This window comes from Gorilla gorilla, chromosome 9, assembly GCF_029281585.2.
Source record: "Gorilla gorilla gorilla isolate KB3781 chromosome 9, NHGRI_mGorGor1-v2.1_pri, whole genome shotgun sequence".
NCBI lineage: Eukaryota > Metazoa > Chordata > Mammalia > Primates > Hominidae > Gorilla > Gorilla gorilla.
In genome coordinates this window covers 12,230,058-12,255,977 of record NC_073233.2, presented here as the reverse complement: position 1 = coordinate 12,255,977, position 25,920 = coordinate 12,230,058, and the positions used below count along the sequence as shown (strand labels likewise).

Here is a 25,920-nt window from a genome sequence, read left to right as displayed (position 1 = left end):
GCTAGGTTCGGGAATTTCTCCTGGATAGTATCCTGCAGAGTGTTTTCCAACTTGGTTCCATTCTCCCTGTCACTTTCAGATACACCAATCAGACGTAGATTTGGTCTTTTCACATAGTCCCATATTTCTTGGAGGCTTTGTTCTTTTCTTTTTATTCTTTTTTCTCTAAACTTCTCTTCTTGCTTCATTTCATTCATTTTATCTTCCATCACTGATACCCTTTCTTCCAGTTGATCGAATTGGCTACTGAGTCTTGTGCATTCGCCATGTGGTTCTCGTGCCATGGTTTTCAGCTCCATCAGGTCCTTTAAGGACTTCTCTGCATTGGTTATTCTAATTAGCCATTCATCTAATTTTTTTTCAAGGTTTTTAACTTCTTTGCCGTGGGTTCAAACTTCCTCCTTTAGCTCAGAGTAGTTTGATCATCTGAAGCCTTCTTCTCTCAACTCATCAAAGTCATTCTCCATCCAGCTTTGTTCCATTGCTGGTGAGGAGCTGCATTCCTTTGGAGGAGAGGTGCTCTGCTTTTTAGAGTTTCCAGTTTTTCTGCTCTTTTTTTTCTCCATCTCTGTGGTTTTATCTACCTTTGGTCTTTGATGATGGTGATGTACAGATGGGGTTTTGGTGTGGATGTCCTTTCTGTTTGTTAGTTTTCCTTCTAACAATTCAGGACCCTCAGCTGCAGGTCTGTTGGAGTGTGCTGGAGGTCCACTCTAGACCCGGTTTGCCTGGCTATCAGCAGCAGAGGCTGCAGAACAGCGAATATTGCTGAACAGCAAATGTTGCTACCTGATAATTCCTCTGGAAGTTTTGTGTCAGAGGAGTACCCGCCCATGTGAGGTGTCAGTCTGCCCCTACTGGGGGGTGCCTCCTAGTTAGGCTACTCGGGGGTCAGGGACCCACTTGAGGAGGTAGTCTGTCTGTTTTCAGATCTCCAGCTGCATGCTGGGAGAACCACTACTCTCTTCAGAGCTGTCAGACAGGGACATTTAAGTCTGCAGAGGTTTCTCCTGCCTTTTGTTTGGCTATGCCCTGCCCTCAGAGGTGGAGTCAGGCAGGCCTCCTTGAGCTGCAGTGGGCTCCACCCAGTTTGAGCTTCCAGGCCACTTTGTTCACCTACTCAAGCCTCGGCAATAGCAGGCACCCCTCCCCCAGCCTCACTGCCGCCTTGCAGTTTGATCTCAGACAGCTGTGGTAGCAATGAGCTAGGCTCTGTGGGCGTAGGACCCTCTGAGCCATGCGCTGGATATAATCTCCTGGTGTGCCATTTGCTAAGACCATTGGAAAAGCGTAGTATTAGAGTGGGAGTGACCCGCTTTTCCAGGTGCTGTCTGTCACCCCTTTCTTTGACTAGGAAAGGGAATTCCCTGACCCCTTGCACTTCCTGGGTGAGGCAGTGCCTCGCCCTGCTTTGGCTCATGCTCGGTGTGCTTCGCCCACTGTCCTGCACCCACTTTCTGACACCCCCCAGTGAGATGAACCCGGTACCTCAGTTGGAAATACAGAAATCACCCATCTTCTGCATTGGTCATGCTGGGAGCTGTAGACTGGAGCTGTTCCTATTGGGCCATCTTCAAAAAGTTACCATATTCAAACATTTTGCTATCATTAATATAAATCAGTAAACATTAGTTGAGCTATGCCCACAGTCTTGTGAAAGACAATATTATAAATGTAAAAAAGTTAGGACTTGTGTCCTTTTGATATCAGTATGTACATTAGTAGAAAAATTATTTTCTTGTTTGCATTTACTGTCTACCTATGGTTTCCTAGTACATGCTAGTGTAAAAAGAGGGCTATCAAACAAACAAAAATCATTGAGTGTGTTAGTTAGAAAAACATTATTTTCATTACTTATTCTATTAAAATATATTATAATGTCTACTATATTAAAATACACTATAAAACATTCACTTAAAATCACTTTTATGATGCTTTTAACTGTAAATTGAACTTCAGAGAAGTTTCTCGAGACATAAATCCTCAAAAATTACTAAAATTATTACTGAATCATGTGTATTAACTACTAAAATTTTAAATCAAAATGATTTTCCACAATGGTTACTATTATATATAGTTATTTGATCAATGTTTTAAAACCATCTGAAATAAACACAAAAGAACTATTTATATAAACCATGTCATCTGAAGTTCAGCAGTGGTTGCAATAACACTTCAGCACAGAATTAGTTCTCTGGATTAATTTTACAGAGGTCCTGGTTGTTACTTGGTTTGTATTTTTCTTTTCTTTTATTTTATTATTTTTCTGTTTTCCTAGTGATTCTGTGAGGTATCCATCATCTTTTCAATAATTTTTCTTTGCTTAAAATATCTAGAATTATTTTTTGTTGCTTGAAAGTAAGAATTCTGATTGAAATAGCAGTTAAAGAGGTGTGGTGGATATTTCGTGTAATAAATATTGAGCTTTTCTTATTTACAAAGATGAACTACATTGTTTTGTACTTTCATAAATGAAGGTGAAGTGGTAGTTAACACCTTGATGCTGGAATTACACTTCCTGGGTTCAGATTTTTGTTTCACTACTTGCTGTATGTGAAGCATTTATCAAGTTGTTTTTATGTCTTTGTGCACCTATTTCCTCCTCCGGAAAATAGTCATAAACTTAGCATGTATCTCATGTTAATTGCATTTATTAAATGATGTAACATGACTAATACTATTTATAGTGCCTGATATATGGTACTTTGTAAATATTATCTGTCCCCATTAATAGGAAGTATAATGTATAATGGAGAAGTAGGCATTGAGCCTCACTTCAATACAGTTGTGGTCAGTTATTTCAAAGAAAGAAACTTTCTGGGTGCTACAGTAGAAGCCTGTTACAGTGGAGCCTAACAGCCTAATATAATATTGAAGGTTGGGTAAGGTCATTTTAAGTAAACCTAAGTAGGTTGAACAAGAAAGAAAAATAGGAATCACCTAAGCAAAGAAGGATGAAAAGATTATTTTAGGCAGTGAAAACTACACACATGCAGAGGTTCTGTACTAAGAGAGAAAGCATGTTGAGTTTTAGGAGCAAAGAGAGGAACAATTAAGCTTTGGATAAAAACTTAGGTACTTTTTGTTATTTAATGACAATCTGCTCAACTGTCAATTTGAAGCTTCATCCATCAGTATAAAGGTATATTAAATATGTGTTAATGATTGTTTCTCTGACCCAACTGGTCTTCCCAACTGCCCTCCCTTAGATAATCCCAGATTTATTCAAATATTCCAATATTTTGTGAAAAAGAAGACACCTGGGAGGTTCCAGTGGTCAAGAACTCCTGCAGTTACTGAGCAGCATTTTTTCCCTCGTAGGATTATAACTTCAAGTCAGAAAATTCATTTCTTCTCCTCTTTCTTCTGTCTTTTTGTTGGTGGAGAGGAAGTACAATCTTTCTTTTTCCAATTCAAAGACACTGCATTTTCTTACTTCTATTCTCTATTTAGCATTAACTTTTCTCTTTTTTTATTTTTTATTTTTTATTTTATTTTATTATTATTATACTTTAAGTTTTGGGGTACATGTGCACAATGTGCAGGTTAGTTACATATGTATACATGTGCCGTGCTGGTGTGCTGCACCCATTAACTTGTCATTTAGCATTAGGTGTATCTCCTAAAGCTAACTTTTCAAAGGACATATATTTTCTCAAAATACCAGAAGATACCTTGTCTTTCTGTTCTCAATGAATTCTGAAAGTCAGTGAGCTACTAAGGATCTGGCTGCTTATTTGGAAACAAAATAATGGAGGATGACATTGGCCCCATAGTCAGGAGAAATAGGACGCTAAAGGCATTCAGTTCTGCCAGCTTGGGACCTGACAAAACAGTTCTGGAGAAACTTGGAAACCTCAATACAACAGTCGTTGCTAAGCAATAACAAGGCACTGATCAGATCATCAAGTAACTGACCAAAGAGGAAAAATTTCATAAACAAGTCATTTAAATATGTGGGAAATCATGTAAGAAGGTTTGTGGAATGTATTAGTGCATCAAACTGGTTTTAAAAAGTTTTACGTAACAGAATAATCTGCTCAGTCAGATTAAGTGACAATCACTGTTTGGTCTTGTGAGAAAAGATCAAATGTTATTCATCTCTGCTTTTGGGGAATTAATTGTGTAAAGAAGGGCACAATAACTTAAAGTAGAATGATGGCAGTATAATACGGCTGCTATGGTTTGAATGTCCCTCAAGATTCATGTGTTGGAAACTTAAACCCCAATGCAACAGTATTGGGAGGTAGGACCTTTAAGAGGCGTTTATGTCACATGGGCCCTGCCCTCATGAATGAATTAGTGCTGCTATTGTGGGAGTGGGTTTGTTATAAAAGCAGATTCAACTCTCCATTTCTAACTCTCTCTCTTCTCTCTTTCTCATGCACATACACTCTTGCCCTTCTGCCTTCTGCCATGAGATGACCCAGTGACAAGGCCTTCACCAGAAGCAGGTCACTTGACCTTGGACTTTCTAGCCTCCAGAGCTGTGAGCCAAATAAAGTTCTATTGTTTATAAATTACCCAGTCTCTGATATCCTGTTATAGTAGCACAAAACAGTACCAGGAAAATTGATATTGGGAGTAGAGTTGTTGCTACAAGAAATACCTGAAAATATGGAAGTGGTTTTTGAACTGGGTAATAGATAGAAGCTTGAAGAATTTGGAGAAGCAAGGTAGAAAAAGCCCAGATTGCTGTGAATGGAGCATTAAGCATATTAATTATTTTTATTAGGAAAAAAACGAGAGTCTGAAATCAGTTCTATAAGCTTCTGCCTTACAAATCTAGAAAAAGATGAGAAAAGCATATTCAAAAAATAGAAGGAAGAAAATAATAGAAATAAGAGCCGAAGTCAGTAAGATAGAAAATGAACAGAAAAAGAAAAAAAAAAAAACCAAAAATGTGCTACTTTGAAAAAAAATCATAGCGTGATACATTTCTTTATACACTATTCAGTCAAGAAAGATAAAAATACAAACACAGAATCAAGACTGAGATTAAGATGGCAAATAGGAGGCTAGTCAGTGACAGGGCAGCATGTAGAGACTCACATCATTAACTTTTGCTCCAAGAATTACTGCAGGAACATGCCAGGTAAGCTGAGATAATCCACAGACCCTTTGAAGGAACTGGATTGCTTCTGCAGGCTCCTTGAGATGCCAAAAAAACTCTGAATCAGCTTGCTTTCTCAGTGGGGTGGCTGACGGTCTGGGGCAAGTTCTCAGAACTGGTCACCAGCGGCCTGGAAACACTTGGTGCGGTAGGTGGGGCATGATGGAAGTGAGACCAGCATTTAGGACTGTGGCTACATGGGAATGGGGTGAGGCCTGTGACTGCTGGCTTTGTCCCACTTCTCTGGTGACCTGTATGACTCAGCAGACGCAGCCACAATCCACCAGGGAACATAACTCCATTGGACTGGGAATCACACCCCTGTTCCCCACAGCAGCTGCAGCAAGCTCCACCCAAGGAGAGTCTGAGCTCAGACATACCTATCTCTGCCCCCACCTGGTGGTCCTTCTCTGCCCGTTCTGGTTGCCAAAGACAACGGACATAATATCCTGAGAGCTCTATGGCGCTGCCCACCACCTGAGAAACCTGAATACGTAACCAGGCAACCCCAGGGCAGGTATACATCCTCCTTCTAGTACTGTAGTTGATGTGCTCTTGAACATGCCACCTCCTGGCTGCAGGCCAACCAACACAAAACCAGTGCACTAAACAAAAATACAACTAAGGACCCTCACAGACTCCACTTAACTCCCCTGCTACCTCCACTGGAGCAGGTGCTGGTATCTGTGGCTGAAAGACCTGAAGACAGATCACATCACAGCACTCTTTGCAGACACTCTCCAGTATTAGCCCAGAGCCCTGTAGCTACACTGGATGGCTAGACCCAGAAGAGCAAAATCAGTCATTGCAGTTCAGGTCTCAGGAAGCCTCATCCCTAGGGGAAAGGGGAGAACACCAAATTAAGGGAGCACCCCTATGGGACAAAAGAATGTGAACAGCAGCCCTTAAGTCCCAGATCTTCCCTCTGACATAGTCTACCCAAATGAGAAGGAACAGAGAAACAATTCTGGTAATATTACAAAACAAGGTTGTTTAACACCTCCAAAGGATCAAACCAGCTCACCAGCAATGGATCCAAACCAAGATGAAATCTCTGAATTACCAGAAAAAGAATTCAGAAGATCAATTATTAAGCTGATCAAAGAGGCACCAGAAAAAGGTGAAATCCAACTTAAAGAAATCAAAAACATAATACAGGATATGAAAGGAAAAATCTTCAGTGAAATAGACAGCATAAATAAAAAAAACAAACACAACTTCTGGAAATGAAGGACACACTTAGAGAAATACAAAATGCACTGGAAAGTCTTGCAATAGAATTGAACAAGCAGAAGAAATAACTCCAGAGCTCAAAGACAAGGTTTTCAAATTAATCTAATCCGTCAAAGACAAAGAAAAAATGATTAAAAAAATGAACAAAGTCTCCAAGAAGTTTGGGACTATGTTAAGCATCCAAACCTAAGGATGATTGGTGTTCCTGGGGAAGAAGAGAAATCTCAAAGTTTGGAAAACATATTTGAGGGAATAATCAAGGAAAACTTCCCCAGCCTTGCCAGAGAGCTAGACATCCAAATACAAGAAGTTCAAAGAACACCTGGAAAACTCATTGCAAACAGATCTTCACCTAGGCACATAGTCATCAGGTTCTCTAAAGTCAAGACAAAGGAAAGAATCTTAAGAGCTGTGAGGCAAGGCTGGGAGTGGTGGTTCACACCTGTAATCCCAGCACTTTGGGAGGCCTAGGTAGGCGGATCACTTGAGGTCAGGAGTTCAAGACCAGTCTGGCTAACATGGTGAAACCCTGTCTCTACTAAAAGTACAAAAATTAGCTGGGTGTGGTGGCATGTGCCTGTAGTTCCAGCTACTGGGGAGGCTGAGGCAGGAGAATTGCTTGAACCTTGGAGGCAGAGGAGCCGAGTTCACACCATTGCACTCCACCCTGGGTGACAGAATGAGACTCTAACTAACTAAATAAATAAATAAATAATAGAGCTATGAGGCAAAAGCATCAAGTAACATATAAAGGAAAACCTATCAGAATAACAGCAGATTTCTCAGCACAAACCCTGCAAGCTAGAAGAAATTGGGGTCCTATTTTTTGCCTCTTTAAACAAAGCAATTATCAGTCAAGAATTTTGTATCCGGTGAAACTAAGCATTATAAATGAAGGAAAGATACAGTCTTCTGCAGACAAACAAATGCTGAGAGAATTTGCTACTACCAAGCCAGAATTACAAGAACTGCTAAAAGGAGCTCTAAATCTTGAAACAAATCCTCAAAATACATCAAAACAGAACATCCTTAAAGCGTAAATCTCACAAGACCTATATAACAATAACACAATGAAAAAAAACAGGCATTCAGTCAATTAATAGCGTAATGAACAGAAGAGTACCTCACATCTCAATACTAAAATTGAATGTAAATGGCCTAAATACTCCACCTAAAAGATACAGAATGGCAGAATGAGTAAGAATTCACCAACCAAGTCTCTGCTGTCTTTAGGAGACTCACCTAACAGATCAGGACTCATATAAACTTAAGGTAAAGGAGTGGAAAAAGGTATTCCATACAAATGGACACCAAAAGTGAGCAGAAGTAGCTATTCAGACCAAACAAACATTAAAGCAACAGCAGTTAAAAAAGACGAAGAAAGACATTATATAATGAAAAAAGGATTAGTCCAACAGGAAAATCTCACAATCCTATATATATGCACCTAACACTGGAGCTCCCAAATTTATAACGCAATTACTACTAGACCTAAGAAATGAGATAGATGGCAACCCAATAATGTGGGGTATTTTAATACTCCACTGACAACACTAGACAAGTCATCAAGACAGAAGGTCAACAAAAAAAAATGGACTTAAACTATACCCTACAACAAATGAACTTAACAGATATTTAACAGAACATTCTACCCAACAACTGCAGAATATACATTCTATTCATCAGCACATGGAACATTCTACAAGATAGACCATATGATAGGCCACAAAACAAGTCTCAGTAAATTTAAGAAAATCAAAATTATATCAAGTACCCTGTCATACCCTGGTGGAGTCAAATTGGAAATCAACCCTAAAAGGAACCCCCCAAAACCATGCAAATGCATGGAAATTAAATAACCTGTTTCTGAATGATCATTGGGTTAACTATGAAATCAAGATGGAAATTAAAAAATTCTTTGAAATGAATGACAGTAGTAACACAACCTATCAAACCTTCTGGGATACAGCAAAGACAATGCTAAGAGGAAAGTTCATAGCCTTAAATGTCTACATCAGAAAATCTGAAAGAGCACAAATAGATAGTCTAAGGTCACACCTCAAGAAACTAGAGAAACAAGAACAAACCAAACCACAAATCAACAGAAGAAAAGAAATAACCAAGATCAGAGCATAACTAAATAAAATAGAAACAAACGAACAAAAAATATAAAAGATAAATAAAACAATAAGCTGCTCCTTTGAAAAGATAAATAAAATTGATGGATCATTGGTGAGATTAACCAAGAAAAGAAGAGGGAAGATCCAAATAAGCTCAATTAGAAATAAAACAGGAGATATTACTACTTACACAACGGACATACAAAAGATTACTCAAAGCTACTATGAACACCTTTATGTGGATAAACTAGAAAACCTAGAGTAGATGGATAAATTCCCAGAAATATACAACCCTCCTAGATTAAACCTGAAAGATATAGAAACTCTGATCAGACCAATAACAAGCAGTGAGGTTGAAATGGTAGTTTAAAAATTGCCAACAGTAAAAAGTCCAGGCCCAGACAGATTCACAGCTGAATTCTCAGACATTCAAAGAAGAATTCATACCAATCCTATTGACACTATTCCACAGGATAGAAAAAGAGGGAATCCTCCCCAAATCATTCTACAAAGCCAGTATCATACTAATATCAAAACCATGGAAGGACATAACAAAAAGAGAAAATTACTGACCACTATCCCTGATTAACATAGATGCAAAAATCCTCAACAAATTACTAGCGAGCCAAATCCAACAGCATATCAAAAAGATAATCCACCATGGTCAAGTGGGTTTTATACCAGGGCTGCAGAGATGGTTTAACATCTGCAAGTCAATAAATGTGATACACCATATAAACAGAATTACAAACAAAAATCACATGATCATCTCAATATATGCAAAAAAAGCATTCAGCAAAATCCAGCTTCGCTTTATGATTAAAACTCTCAGCAAAATCAGCATACAAGGGACATACCTCAATGTAATAAAAGCCGTCTATGACAAACCCACAGCCAACATTATACTGAATGGGGAAAAGTTGAAAACATTCCCTCTGAGAAATGAAACAAGACAAGGATGCCCTTTCTCATCACTTCTATTCAACATAGCGCTGGAAGTCCTAGTCAGAGCAATCAGACAAGAAAAAGAAATCGCAGGTATCAAATTGGTAAACAGGAAGTCAAACTGTCACTGTTTGCCGATAATATGATTGTATACCTACAAAACCCTAAAGACTCATCCAAAAGCTCCTAGAACTGGTCAACAAATTCACCAGTTTCAGGATACAAAATTAATGTACACAAATCGGTAGCTATGCTATACACCAACAGTGACCAAGCTGAGAATCAAATCAAGAACTCAGCCTCTTTTACAATAGCTTCAAAAAATATATATAAAATATGTAGGAAAATACCTAGCCAAGGAGGTGAAACACCTTTACAAAGAAAACTACAAAACACTGTTGAAAGAAATCATAGATGACACAAACAAATGGAAACACAATCCATGCTCATGGATGGGTAGAATCAAATTGTGAAAATGACCATACTGCCAAAAACAGTCTACAAATTCAATGCAATTCCCATCAAAATACCACCATCATTCTTCACAGAACTAGAAAAAACAATCCTAAAATTTATATGGAACCAAAAAGAGCCCACATAGCCAAAGCAAGACTAAGCAAAAAATAACAAATCTGAAGGCATCACATTACCCGACGTCAAACTATACTATACGACCACAGTTAGCAAAAGAGCATTGTACTGGTATAAAAACAGGCACATAGACCAATGGAAAAGAATAGAGAACCCAGAAATAAACCCAAATACTTGCAGCCAACTGATCTTTGATAAAGCAAACAAAAACATAAAGTGGGGAAAGGACACCCTATTCAACAAATGGTTCTAGGATAACTGGCAAGCCACATGTAGAAGAATGAAACTGGATCCTCATCTCTCACCTGATAAAAAAATCAACTCCAGATGAGTCAAAGACTTTAATATCTGAAACCATAAAGATTCTAGATGATAACATCGGAAAAACCCTTTTAGACATTGGCTTAGGCAAAGACTTCATGACCAAGAACCCAAAAGCAAATGCAACAAAAACAAAGATAAATAGGTGGTACTTAATTAAACTAAAAAGCTTCTGCATAACAGAAGAAACAATCAGCAGAGCAAACAGACAACCCCCAGAGTGGGAAAAAATCTTCACAATCTATACACTCAACAAAGGACTGATATCCAGATCTACAAATAACTCAAACAAATCAGCAAGAAAAAAAAAATCCCATCAGCACATGGGCTAAGAACATTAATAGATAATTCTCAAAAGAAGATAAGCAAGTGGCCGACAAGCATATGAAAAAATGCTCAACATCACTAATTACCAGGGAAATGCAAATCAAAACCAGAATGCGATACCATCTTACTCTTGCAAGAATGACCATAATCAAAAAATCAAAAATTATAGATGTTGGCGTGGTTGCAGTGAAAAGAGAACACTTTTACACTGTTGGTGGGAATGTAAACTCGTAAAACCATTATGGAAAACTGTGTGGAGTTTCCCTAAAGAACTAAAAGTAGATGTACTGTTTGATCCAGCAATCCCACTACTGGGTATTTACTCAGAGAAAAAGAAGTCATTATACCAAAAAGGATACTTGCACACTCATATTTATAGCAGCACAATTTACAATTGCAAAAAGTATGGAACCAGCCCAAATGCCCATCAGTCAATGAGTGGGCAAAGAAAATGGGTTATATACATATACCATGGAATACTACTCAGCCATAAAAAGGAACAAAATAATAGTATTTGCAGCAACCTGGATGGAATTGGAGACTATTATTCTAAGTGAAGTAACTCAGGAATGGAAAATCATACTTCATATACTCTCACTCATATGTGGGAGCTAAGCTATGAGGACACAAAGGCATAAGATTGATACAGTGGACTTTGGGGACTTGGGTGAAAGGGTGGGAAGAGGGCAAGGGAAAAAAGACTACACAATGGGTACAGTGTACACTGCTCGGGTGATGAGTGCAACAAAATCTCAAAAATCACCACTAAAGAACTTATTCATATAACCAAACACCACCTGTTCCCCCAAAACCTATTGAAATAAAAAAATAAAAAATACAAACACAAATATATACATACATATACACATGTATAGTCACACACATATATGTGTATATATATTTGCATATATATCCCAATATATATATCATCATGACTAGAAGTGACTGATCATCAAATGTCTTTAGGTCTATACCCTAGTCTGGGATCTGTTTTTTCGTGATCCCATAGATAACAGGGTTGAATACAGGTAGAACAACCATATATACATTGGCCAGAAATATACGAATATAGCAGGGATGCTTTCACCAAGCAGTGTATCAGAAAAAAAATACTGGGATGTAGAAGATGAGCATGACAAACATGGGAACCACAGGTATTGAGAGCCTCGAACTGGCCATTCCATGGTGGTAAGTGAAACACTGTGTAGTTTCTTTACATAGGAGAAACCAATTGCAATAAGGTCAATAAATCCCACAAAAAGGCAACCATCCCAAACATATTATTGGCTCTGATACTGGCACAGGAAAGATGGGCAATGCCCATGTGCTCACAGTTGGTGTGGGGGATGATATGGGCAGCACAGAATGACAACAGCAAGATGAGAAACTCAAAAGGGATGATAAAGATTAAAGATCTAATTATCATGACTTCCTAGGATGGCTACCACATTATTCATGAGAATCATGGTATATCTCAGTGGATTGCAAATTACAACATAGTGGTCTATGGCCAGGATTATCAGTACCCCAGATTCCAGGCCAGTGCATAGATAAGTCATAAACATCTGTATATAAACAAGGAAAGCACCAAAAACTATTTCCCTGACGTTGAACTGGAAGATACGATAGTAACAATGGACAGGCTTAGGTTAGTGGAAGTCAACATTTTCATCAGTTGCCCCTGATGAAAATACTCAGCTAGCAAATAAAGTGACTGTGTATGAAGACCTACCTTTCAGCAGCCTTGAAATTTTGAAATAATAAGCAAAGTTGAATTCTTTTAGATTGGCTTGAAGCATGCCAATGTTTCACAGACATGGACTCAGCCAAGATGACCAATATTCAGTGTTTACCATAGCATTTGGCATAGCTCAGCCGACCTGCTCCAAGACTTGCAGTATTGATGGCTTTGTACAAATTGAGTTAAAAAAAAAAAAAAAAAAACCTCTAGAGCTTGATAAACTCCCTAAACAACTTTCCTTTCTTGGGAATTCTATGTGCACACTGTGCTGTTTTCAAATATGCTCCCGGCTCCCATGTTACAGCCCGTGGAACATATACTTGGTAATGAATGGGGTTTTCTCTTCTGTATTAGCTTCTATGCTCCTTAGAAATTACAGTTCTCTGTTACCCATTTCCATTCAGATTACTCACTTTCTGGAGCACGTGACATTTAGCAAAGTCTCAGAAATGATACAGGAAAACTCTTAGTCGAAGTTCTTAACGTATGATACCAAAATTAAGTGGTCTGGTGGTTTAACATATTTTGGGTAGAGTGAACAAAATTGAACATATTAGAGCCTGTAAATATACAAATGTAAATATTCAGGCTCTAAAATGAGATTTTCATAGTTGGAATATTATATAATAATACATTAAATAAACTATAATTGAAAAGTGGTATTTTACTTAGAAGACACTCCACAATGAATTTTTTGTCATCTTTATTCCTTGTTAAATGATCTGTTTAGTTTTTTTTTAATTCTGTGTCAATTTCAAAATATCTACTTAGAAAATGATTACTTGGTTACTTTTTCTTTATATATTTATGTGACATATCACTTCAGTTTACTTCCACTTGTCAATTTATACTGTCATTTATATTGTCATTACTTTCGCACTATTCTCTGTACATTTCTGCTCATTCTACCTTGAGTTTCAATCAGGGCTCCATTTCCAATTAGGAGCCAACTTCACATTTTTGCAGCTCCTAGAATACCCAAAGAAATAAATTGTCCTATTTATCTTCTATACCTTATTAAGAATGACTTTATATTATTTCAGCAGCCACACTATTACAGTCTGCCCTAAAACCCACTCTAGCAAAGACTGTGGAGGATGGGATTTCCCTGAGTCCTTAAGCCCAAGACAGAAACCTGTTAACTCTTCAAGCTTTATAGTCTCCTGACTGAAAGTCTCTTTCACGAAGGTAAGAGCTGAGAGGTCCATGAAGAGGCCCTTGCGTTGGGATAATCTGGATCTGGAGAGCTGACCTCAAACCAGGGATTGTATACTAGAGTGGATTAGTAAATGAAATCTACATACATTAGAAATAACAGTTACACTATAATTATGTTTAGTAAGCACTTATTTTGTTTGCAAATCTTTTAATGTTTTACAAGCTGCACAGATTTTCACAACATTCACTTTAAGCTTCAATATCCCTGCTCATAAAATGCTATAAATCAGTATGAATTTGTTATTGTGAACTCAAAGAGTCTAAATGAAATGCTCAGGTCAAAATTTTAGGTAAGGCCATAACCTGTATTTAAATCTAGATCTTATGATTCCTAGTTAATTTCTCTTGCCACTGTATCCTGCCTGGTTTTGATGAAATACCACATCATTTTAATCGTCATGAACTTCAGCTTCGGATATGTAAATACAGAGAATCTTCATGTGGAAAGGCTATTCAAGACAATTACTGGGCAATAACTTTTACAAAACCTTTGTCTCTCTTTAGGCATTTTGTAGTATCATGGGGCTTAAGTGTGAGTACTTTTTGCACTTTTAATGCATGAAACAGAGAGATTGTTTTGGAATCTTTGAGCTATACCTTCCAACAGACCGTACTGAAATCATGAGACGTTGTAGGGGATATAATGCTATTGGCTTATGTGGGAATGCAAGAGAAGTAGTAAAAAAAATGTTTCCAGTGTTTATTTTGTTATGATCTCATTATTGTCTAACTGAATTGTTGTGGAAGATCCTCTTGGGGGCAAAATGCCAAAAGCTTTTAGGGTTGAGTATCCTAAGTACCTGCTCTCGTATCTGTTTTGTTTTGACCCCATAGATAACAGGATTAAGAGCAGGGGGAAAAACCACATACAGATTGGCCAGAAGAATGTGGATGTAATGAGGGATGTTGTGGCCAAAGCGGTATGTCATGAAGGAAAAGAGGGCTGGCAGGTAGAAAGCCAACATAACACAGACCTGAGAGCCACACGTGCTGAGTGCATTAAGCCGGGCATCCCAGGATGGGAGATGGAAGACAGCTCGGAGGATTTGGACATAGGAAAATCCAATCACAGAAAGGTCAATGTATCCCACTGAGAAGGCAATCAATCCATATATAACATTAACTCTAATACTGGCACAAGCTAACTTTGCCAAGCCCATGTGTTCACAATAGGTATGAGGGATAATCCGGACACCACAGAAAGGCAATCTCAGGATGAGAAATATGAATGGAGTCACAAATACCAAAGTCCTGACAATGATGACTATGCTCAGAATGGCTATTACCTTGTTGGTAAGGATCATGCTATATCTCAGGGGGTTGCAGATGGCAATATAGCGATCTATGGCCATGACTGTCAGTACCACAGACTCCAGGCCAGTGCATATATGAATGGTATACATCTGTGTGATGCAGGCACCAAATGCAATCTCTCCAAGATTAAACCAGAAAATTCCCAGCATCTTGGGAATGGTTGCTGTAGACAAGCCCAGATCAGTGCAGGCCAACATGGCTAGGAAGTAAAACATGGGTTGGTGGAGGCTCTGTTCAGTCTGTATCACAAACGGGATAGTGATGTTCCCTAGAAGGGCTGTTAGATACACTGCAAAGAAGGGGAAGCCAATCCATACATGCACATCTTCCAGCCCTGGGACCCCCACTAGGAGGAAGGTGGAAGGGTAAAACTGTGTATTGTTGGTATGAAGCATATTGGTGGCCATTCCCTACAGACACGTTTCTTGCATGAGTTTTCTTGCTTCCAGTGAGAAACCATAACTTCTTTCACAGCATGGTGTCTATTTCTTGGGGAAACAGAAAATCCATTCTTTAACTCCATAATATGGCATAAGAGACCTAGAGAGGGAATATGAAATATAGTTAAAAAGACACTCTCACTTTTAAATATTTGCCTCACTTACACAGGAAACCATGCAGAAATTTTCCAAAATATAGCAATCCTGCACTTCCCATGTCTTTCCTCCCTTCAGTCTCTAAGAAAAAACTTCCATATGGCATTAAATTAGCATATATTTATTGCTAATTATACTTGTTAATCAGGATGTAAAGAGTAGCCAAGATGAAGTGTGTGTGTGTGTGTGTGTGTGTGTGTAAAATGTCACTGGACTGAGATTGAGGAGGAAATGATAAGAGGAATGATACATTCTTGCAAATTAGATCTGAGAAATTAAGAATATTCTCTGTGAGAGGAGACTCAGTAAAGGTGGAGGATTGGTTAGTTGGTGTTTGGATTTGAGATAATAAATAAAATTTTTAAATTTAGATACATAGGGTAACTATTGCATAATTCCAGAAAAACAATGCTCCCTCTTAGAACTTCAAAGGCCCTTCACTATGTTATATTATGTTTTCTTTCCTGAATAGAAAACACTGGATGCTCTCAGATACTTTGCAGTGCCTTTTGTGATTTATGATCTTTTCTGTCTTCTCCATTTCGCATTATATAAATGGGCAATCGCTTCATAATGCCACCTAGATAGTGGCAGTGTAATTGTCTCTATCTTTTTAAAAGATACTGAGGTCAGATACTTGCCTCAGACTGGGGACAGTCTAGTTTGTATTAATGCTGTAATAGTTTCCCTGGTATATTGATGGACAGTGATATGTTTAAGTTCACAGCAGGCTAGTTTACCATCACAGTTGAGTCTTTCTGGTGTGCCTTGTGGTTGAGTCTGGTTTGTAACTGGCTCTGTGCAATGGATGCAGTCTGCAACATAATAGGCCTGTAGGGTGGTTGGGTGTGTGTAAATGAGACTAGGACTTGATTAGAAACTTTGCTGCTACAGGGTGTATTCTGTGGTAGGCTCTGGGCCATGGATGGAATACATTCAGTTATTGGGTTAGTCAGATTCGGGCAGTGCCATATCCATATCAGTGCCATCGGTCAAATTACTTTGATGCTCATTTGAGTGCAATGATTTCTAATATGGTGCTACTAATCCTAAAGAAAAACTATCCCTGTGACTTGGCTATAATGCAGGCCCAAATAACTGCTTTGGAAGTATAGTGGTATGTGTATTTGGGTTTGTATATTCTCAGATTCTGTCCAATTTCATGGTGTGGAATTGCTTCCCAAGATATGTCACGATTCTGCTAAAGGGAGGGAAGATACTTTATGATATGATCATTTCCTGAGTTGTATTAATCATCTTTTTCTCCTTATGGGATCTGATTATAGGAAAGTCAGTATCACAAAATCAACATACAAAGATGAGTAGCATTTCTATATACCAGTATTCTTCAAGCTGAGAACCAAATCAAGAACTCAAACCCATTTAAAATAGCCACACAATAATAAAATATGTAGAAATACATTTAACCAAGGAGGTGAAAGATCTCTACAAGAACTAAAAAACACCAATGAAAGAAATCACAGATAACACAAACTAACGGAAAGACATTTCACACTCATAATCTGGAAGAATCACTATCAGTAAAATGACCCAAAGCAATCTACAGATTCTATGAAATTCCTATGAAATTACCAAAGCCATTTTTTCAAATTAGAAAAAACTATTCTAAAATTCATATGGAACCAAAAAAGAGCCCAAATAGACAGAGCAATCCTAAGCAAAAAGAACAAAGCCAAAGGCATCACACTACCCAACTTCAAATTATATACTCCAAGGCTGCAGTAGCCAAAACAGCATGGCATTGCTGGAAAAATGACACAAAAATCAGTGGAACAGAATAGAGAACCTAGAAGTAAAGCCACACACCTACAACGAACTGATCTTTGGTAAAGTCAACAAAAACAATCAACTGGGTAAGGATATCTTATTCAGTAAATGTGCTAGGGAAATTGTCTAGCCATACGTAGAAGAATAAAACTGGACCCCTACTTCTTACCATATACAAAAATTAACTCAAGATGGACTAAAAACTTGAATATGAGGCCTCAAACTATAAAAATCCTAAAAGACCTAGGAAAAACTTTTTTGGACATTGGCCCTAGGCAAATAATTTATGATTGAGACTTCAAAAGCAAATGCAATGAAAATGAAAACAAAAATAAACAAATGGGATTTACTTACACTAAAAAGATTCTGTACAGCCAAAATAAACAATTCACAGAGTAAACAGACAACCTACAAAATGGGAGAAAATATTTGCAAACTATGCATCTGACAGAAGACTAATATCAAGAACCAATAAGGACTTAAATAATTAAACAAGCAAAAGACAAAACCCAATTAAAACGTGGGCAAAGGTTGAATAGACATTTCTCAAAAAAAGACACACAAACAGCTAACAAGTGTATGAAAAAACGTTCATCATCATTAATCATCAAAAAAATGCAAATTAAAACCACAATGAGGCCAGGTGCAGTGGCTTATGCCTGTAATCCTAGCATTTTGGGAGGCCGAGGTGGGAGGATAACTTGAGCCCAGGAATTCCAGATCAGCCTGGGAAGCATAGGGAGACTTCATCTAAAAAAAAAAAAAAATTAGCTTGGTGTGGTGGTGTGCGCCTATGGTTACAGCTACTCAGGAGGCTGAGGTGAGAAGATCACTGGAACCTGGGAGGTCAAGACTGCAGTGAGCCGTGATTGTGCTACTTCACTCCAGCCTGGGTGACAGAATGAGACTCTGGCTCAAAAATGAACAAGCAGACAAACAACAACAAAAACAAAAACACAGTGAGATACCATCTCACACCAGTCAGAATGGTTATTATTAAAAAGTGAAAAAATAACAGATGTTGGTGAGGATGTGGAGAAAAAGGAACACTTACACAGTATTAGGGATGTAAATTAGCTCAACCTCCTTGGAAAACAGTATGAAAATTTCCCAAGGAATTAAAAATAGAACTATCATTATTTCTAGGAATCCCGCTATTGGATATCTACCCAAAGGAAAATGGACTGATCAGAAATACACTTGCACTGATTTGCTTATCACAGCACTATTCACAATAGCAGTCATGAAATCAACCTAAGTGTCCATCAATGGTAGATTGGGTAAATAAAATGTGGGACGTATATACCATAGAAAAGTACACAGCCATAACAAAGAATAATGTCCCTTGCAGCAATATGAATGCAGCTGGAAGCCATTATTCTAAGTGAATTCATGCAGAAACAGAAAACCAAATAGCATATGTTCTCACTTATAAGTGGGAGATAAACAATGGGTACACATGGACATAAGGATGGAAACAATAGACACTAGAGACTACAAAGGTGGGGAGGGAGGTAGTGAGGCAAGAGTTGAAAAACTACCTTTTGGGTACAATGTTCACTATTTGGGTGATGGGTTCACTGGAAGCCTATGCCCCAGCATTATGCAATATGCCCAGGTAACAAACCTGCACGTGTATCCCCTTGAATGTCTAAAAATAAAAAAGTTATGTTTACAATACAGAAGAGTCAGTATCAATACCTTTCACCCACTAATAACCACAAATTAGCTTTATCTTTCTATTTACATCTGTCCCCTGCCCCAGCATCCAATCTGTCAGAGAATTCTTTACATTTTGTCTTTTACTAAAAGGAATAATAACTAAGTTTATGTTAGAGGGAAAAAACGTCTAGCTGACATTATGTGCCAGGTATTTTTTCAGTGCTTTAGAAATGTGATTTTATTTAAAGATTAAAGAAGTTCTGAAATTGGCACTTCTGTCCCCATTTACAGAGGAGGTAAATGAGATTCAGGCCAGGGAATTAAAAACTATATCTTACTCAATAGCTACTGCTATTAGTAATTTTTTATATGTAAGCTGGGGGTAATAAAATTAATCACATGATCACCACATCACGTAGGGACTGTTCTGAAAATTAGAAGTTATAGACATGTGGTGTGATTACTTTCCACATGGATTTTAAATAACTGTAATCATCATCATTATTATTACTTTCAATAGGGAGAAGGAGAAATATTTCTCCAGACCCTCTCTTTTTATTGTACTCACCATTTGCTGCCTTTAAATCCTTATTTCTCATACAATGTATTTCATATCTCTATTAATATGTAACATCCTTACAGTTATAAAGATTTGAAAACTTTGAATAATTTTTCATTCAAATTATTTCTTCTCTGATTTTTTTTTTTTTTTGACACAGTGTCCCACTCTGTCGCCCAGGTTGGAGTGCAGTGGTGCTATCTCAGCTCACTGCAAGCTCCACCTCTCGGGTTCATGCCATTCTCCTGCCTCAGCCTCCCGAGTAGCTGGGACTACAGGTGCCTGCCACCACGCCCGGCTAATTTTTTTTTTTTTTTTTTTTTTTTTTTTTTTTAAGTAGAGACGAGGTTTCACCATGTTAGCCAGGATGGTCTTGATCTCCTGACCTCGTGATCTGCTCGCCTCAGCCTCCCAAAGTCTTCTCTGATTATTATATCCTGTTCTGTTTTTAAAATCTCTATTTATATTCCTACCTACATTTTAGTTTTTCTACTTTTCTTTTCTTTCTTTTTCTTTCTTTCTTTTTTTTTTTGAGATGGAGTCTCTCTCTGTTGCCCAGGCTGGAGTACACTGGTACAATCTCAGCTCACTGCAACCTCCACCACTTGGGTAGAAGCGATTCTCCTGCCTCACCTTCCTGAGTAGCTAGGATTACAGGTGCCCACCACCACGCCCAGCTAATTTTTGTATTTTTAGTAGAGACAAGGCCAGGCTGGCCTTGAACTCGTGACCTCAGCTGATCTGCCCACCTCAGCCTATCAAAGTGCTGGGATTACAGGCGTAAGCCGCCACACCCGGCCTATTTCTATTTTCACTGATACACATAGAGTAACATTGTTCATCTGAGTTATTACCAAATTGTCTTACTTGGTTTTTCAGTTATTGTGTTTCCTCCAATGTAATGCTTCCGCAGGGGTCAACCATAAATGCCAATAAGATGATCATCCTGCTAATGGTGGAATACAATGATTAGCTTAAAACATTAAATTTATTCATGGCTATTTACAAAGATTAAAAAATAGAGGTTATATATCACAATATAATTAATTGCATTAATGAATAAGCTATAGAGAATTTCGTTTGCAGAAAAATTAAAGTACAGAGCTAAATTATTTAATCTGTCACTGAAATAAGGAAGAATAAGGAATACCTAAATTTGGTAGAATTAAGAGTGCAATGGAGAAAAATCAGCCAAAGGAACAAAATTTATGTTTAATTTTATATTTTCGCTGTTTCCTGTGAATATAAATCCAGCTTTTCTTTTGCGATATGCAATTTCAAATCCAACAGCTATTATTTTTCACCTTAAGACAGTGCTTGTTACAAGAATTTTATTTTCTAAAATATTAGCTTTGGAGAATTGTATTGTTCACTTAAAGCAATTTTGGTGTAGGACTTTGAATTTCCTAACATTGTCACAGCCATTTAATTCACCATGGCCTTAGCAATCTTTTCATAATTAAACACAACAATTGAAAAAATGTGTAGTGGTTCTCTTGTCAGTGAAGTAAAACATTTCTACACTCAAAGTCTAAAGCAATCTTTTCTTTACATTGAGTGCGCGATTAAAATAATTTTTGAAATCAGATTATCATAAGCATTTTCTGAGAACACAAACTATGGCCCATGGACCAAATCTGGCCCACCATTTGTTTTTGTAAATTAAATTTTATTGGGACAAAATTATTCTCATTCATTTATGTATTGTCTGTGGCTGCTTTTAATCTGCAGTGGAAGATCTGAGGAGTTGTGACTGAGATCTCATGGCAGGAAAATATTAAAAATATTAACTCTCTCTCTCTTTATAGAAAAAGGGCACCGACCGCTGAGCCATAAGAATAAAGTTTCAGTAGTGCTCCATATCCTTATGAAAAAAGTCTTTATTTCATAAAATGCAGTGAAGAATCTTCAACATTAATTTTAACCTATCTTTACAGTATTATCATCTCCACACTGCAGTCAAATTGCACTTCAAACTTTCTGCATGCTTTCTTCTCTATGTCTTTCTTCATATTTCCTCTTATGAGGAGACTTTCCTGTCTAGCTTTAGTCACCACTATAGTACATAGCCTAGATTTATTAACATACAATCTACATAGCCTGCCTCAATCTGCTTATTTCAAGATTATCCATTCTTTTTTTTTTTCTATTTTTCCAAAGGCCAATCTGTCTTTCTGTTATGTGAGTTATCAGCGGTTTTCAAAATGAGTTCCCTGGACCAATAGCATCAGCATCACCTGGTAACTTGTTATAAATGACATTTCTTGGACACTAACTAAGACCACCTTAATCAGAAGCTCTTGAAGAGGGGTCCAGTAATCTGTTAAAAAGCCCTCCAGGTGATTCTGATTTTTATTCCAATTTGAGAACCACTGGTGAATATCTACCACTAGGTTATAATTTCTTTGAAGGCAAAACTAGTGTCATATTTATCTCCATGATAACATGATTTTTTTAATGCCAGGATCCACAAATGGCTATTGAAAGTTGAGTGCAAATAATAATCTTCCCTATTGTTATATATAGTATTTTAGATTGAATTCCTAAAAACATATCTGAGATAGAGAATGGCGGGCAGAAAGATTTTTGAGAAAGGCTCTGGGAAAATATGCTTCTAAAGAAGCCAGGAAGGTAGGATTGGATCAAAAGACAAACTTTATCGTGTAGTTACATCTGAAGCCTCAAATGATACGATATGAAGCTCTGGAGATGGTTTGATCTCTCTAAGTTGTCCCACACACACACAAAAAGTAAGCCTTTTTTATTTTTTTGTATTTCTATATTATCTAGTTGTTGGCAATGGGCCACACTGTGTGATGCGACATGACCTCAGATGAGGCAGTTCCTTGGATCTGAGGGCAATTCCAGGGAGGGGTGAAAATTTGAGGTCTCAGCATCTGAGATTCCTAATAACTAGTCATAGGTGCATAGGTCTTGAAAAGCAGACCACACAGCTATAACCAGGGAATGATCTGTTAACATCCATCTCATCTTCATGAAATACTCTTTCTTTTTTTTATTTTAAAACACTTATCCTTCTCTTTTCCTTTAACTCTCAGAATGCTCTTTGAAGTTTGTTTACTGCTTTTCTTCCTTTATCATGTCCTTAAGTAATAGTCTGTTCTTGACTGCAGCTATGAATTTGGGTTTTTCTTAACTACTATCTCTTTCTCTTGCTACTTCCTTAGAAGATGGCCCTATCTACAGAGACTCTGGCCGAGTCACTGGAGCTCCATCATCCCACAAATCACTTTAGTTACTGTCATTGAGGACCCTCTTTCAGCGTAACCAGGAGCTGACTCACCTACCTCTGCCCCGCATCTGAGAAATTGTCTGTGAAGGACCGGATACCCCAGACTGCAACCTGTATGCGACATAGTTCTTACTATTCAGAGCCAAGGAGTTATATGAGAATTCTTGTCCCCTGCGAAGGGCTTCCCTAAAGTGTGGGCTGTGTCACTGGACCTGGAGAGAAAACAGAAAATTTCCCTACTCCTGAGGATAGGGCTCTAGGTTATCTTGTCAGAGATACCTTCTGCTTGCTGATGATCTGTGCATCCTCTAGTGGGTACATTCCCTGCACAGGTCCCAGGGGTCTATTCAGTCAGAGGCATAATGACCTCACACTTACACCTTAAATCTGACTGTGGTATCAGGTGATGAGTTATTCTTGACAGAGAGGCAAGAAAAGAGCCGTGTAAGAAGGAACCCAGCATCGCCTTAAAGTCATCTCTGAAATATATGTACATTAATAAATGGCAGGGATAGAATTCTAACTTCAGTTTCCAATTCATGAGATATATCTGTTACAAGAATTACATTCCATGATTTTTGTGAGTGTGTAATGCATCTAACACGATACATAATATTAGTAGAAATATCAAAATGAATATATATATATATACAGGAAGAAAAGCAGTTTAACCTACAGATTAAGAACATGATCTTTTGATTCTCTTATTTGTTCTGTGATCTTGTTCAATTACATTTGCCATTCTAAGTCTTGGTTTTCTCAAATGGAAAATGAGAAAAAATTATATCAATATTGTAACAGTATAATAAGATAATGTCTGGAAGGTGCTCAACATTTATTTGTTAGAAATTAATTAATACATTAACACTGGCTATGCATTTTCACAAATCTTTTACAACATTATCTCTGAAGTTAACACTTTGGAGTTAGGCAACATAAATTTAAATATTTTTTTCTTAGATTCTGTAGCTGGGAAAACATTTCTTAACCTCTATCAGCTTCTTGTTCCTTCTTATAGATTCACAAGGCTGACGAAAATGACAAAACACATTTCACACTTTTTTTTTTCAGAGTAAGTGAGATCATGCATTTGACTAGAACAGCAGAGTGTTTGATAATATATCTAAATATTATTAAATGGACATTATTTGTATTCCTTATTTGAAGTAGAATTTTTGGTGTTCAATAACATATATAAATATTCAGTAGAAAAAGTTATTTACCTTTTTAGTTCATTAGATTGTTCATTTAAATGACTGTCATTTATTTGTTCAGGAAATGTATTTATTGGTACACATGTACATAAAGATGGGAACAGTAGACACTGGGGACTCCTAAAGGTGGGAGAGAGGCCGAGGACAAGGGTTGAAAAACTACTTATAGGGTAATATGCTTACCACCTGGGTATATTAGTTCATTTTCACGTTGCTATAAGTAAATATCTGAGGCTGGGTCATTTATAAAGAAAAGAGATTTAATTGACTTACAGTTCCACATGGCTGGGAAGGCCTCAGTAAACTTAACAGTCATGGCGGAAGGGGAAGAGGCACATCTTACAGGGCAGCAGGTGAGAGAGAAAGAGAATGCCTGTACAGGGGGAGCTGTCAAACACTTAAAAAACCATCAGATCTCATGATAACTCACTAGCATGAGAACAGCATGGGGGAAACCAACCCTGCAATCCAATCACCTCCCAACAGGTCCCAACCCTAATGTGGGGATTATGCGGACAATTCAAGATGAGATTTGGGTGGGAACACAGAGCCTAACCATATCGGTGGGTGAGGGGATCATTCATACCCCAAACTTCAGAATCACACAATCTACCCATGTCACAAACCCACACATGTAGCCCCTAAATCTAAGAGTTGAAATTACAAAATAAATAAATAAATTTTACAAAAAAAGTATTTATTTTTACCACTAGATGTCAGTAATGCTCATCCTACAAGCCAATGTTCCTTGATTCAACCTTCTTTTATTGAGCTCCTGATACGAATTAGACAACATAATAATTAGATGCTCATTAAATACAGGCTAAATCAGCAAGTGCCATTTGAGCATTATGTATACGTGAAAGTCAAATCAGCTACATTTCTTGAACATGAGCTATTGTGCTAACTGTAAGTTTTCAAGATATTTTTGTTGTGTCTCTATTTGTATACCTCTGAGTTCAAAATCATTTCTTCAGGGAGCTTTGATTTCTTTTACAATAAAAGAATGTAAAGGATGAAAAGTTAGTGACTTTTCTTGATTATTTCTAATGTTTCCTATAAAATTGGATATATCTTACTATGCATTATCATATTGATCTTTTTGAATTACAATATTAATTAAAGCTTTGGAAAGCCCAAAGTTTTCCTTAATACCCATGAATCTTATAAACCACATAGAAGAATACCCCTAGCATATAAAATGTTCTTTCATTTTACTTTTGGCCTTACAGAGAGAATACTCTAAAATTATGAGAAAACTAAGAATATGCCTGGTGATTATTCCATTACTTTTTTATTCTCATTTCAATTCTCAGTGCAAACATACTAGATTATGTTTCACAGTATATTAGCCCAAATGATTTTTTATCAGCATTATAATTCTTGGGCTGTCTAAAAGAATACAAAAAAATTCAAAATGATTCTAAGAGGATTCTGAGAACAAAAAGGAGAGTATCTAATGCTACAAATAAATAAATACTGAAATAAATAGCATACAATAGTAATTGAAAGGAGAATATATAAAAATATTGGCCGCCTCATGTTTGTTCAGAATTTTCCTCCAGCCCTTTGTTTATGTGGGCCAATGTGCTGGAGATCTCCTTTTGGCCTCTCTAGGTCCATTCTATACTCTGTGTCCTAAGAGATTCATGACCATGTACTGTATCAATAGCCTCTTTTGTCCCGTAGAATCTGCTTGGGTTCAGAAAATGGGAAGCACCAGCAGGTGAGGGGGAAGTGAGTGAGGTCGAGATATTTATTCTGGTTCCCACCCGCTCCTTCATTGCAGGTGACCTGCAGGTCACCACGGGCTCTGTGAGTACCTCCAAATAAATTGCAACTTCTATCTGCAATGCTCTCTGGGCCTCCAGATGCCAGGAACTCCTTCTCCTCTTTGGACCCCAGAGTAAACATTCCCACACTTA

The 25,920-nt window shown here is 37.6% G+C and overlaps 2 protein-coding genes across 6 annotated transcripts in view; one reads left to right on the top strand and one right to left on the bottom strand.

Annotated features, from left to right (window-relative positions):
- Window positions 1–25,920, top strand: part of LOC101136052 (olfactory receptor 52E6) — a 100,277-nt gene that overhangs the window by 21,271 nt on the left and 53,086 nt on the right. For 2 of the 5 annotated variants that reach the window (XR_008669549.2, XR_008669550.2), the window contains exon 3: window positions 22,717–25,761. The exons of the other annotated variants lie outside the window; for them this stretch is intronic. The gene's annotated coding sequence lies outside the window, so the exon portion shown is untranslated. Of the gene's footprint in view, window positions 1–22,716; window positions 25,762–25,920 lie in introns of those variants that run through there. 5 annotated transcript variants of the gene reach the window in all.
- Window positions 13,359–22,899, bottom strand: LOC101125253 (olfactory receptor 52E5). The gene is made up of 3 exons (XM_055355293.2): window positions 22,837–22,899; window positions 20,396–20,477; window positions 13,359–15,463 (listed from the first exon to the last, which is right to left on the bottom strand). Exon 3 carries the CDS (start codon window positions 15,328–15,330, stop codon window positions 14,329–14,331), a length of 1,002 nt encoding a protein of 333 aa, XP_055211268.2. The 5' UTR covers window positions 15,331–15,463; window positions 20,396–20,477; window positions 22,837–22,899; the 3' UTR covers window positions 13,359–14,328.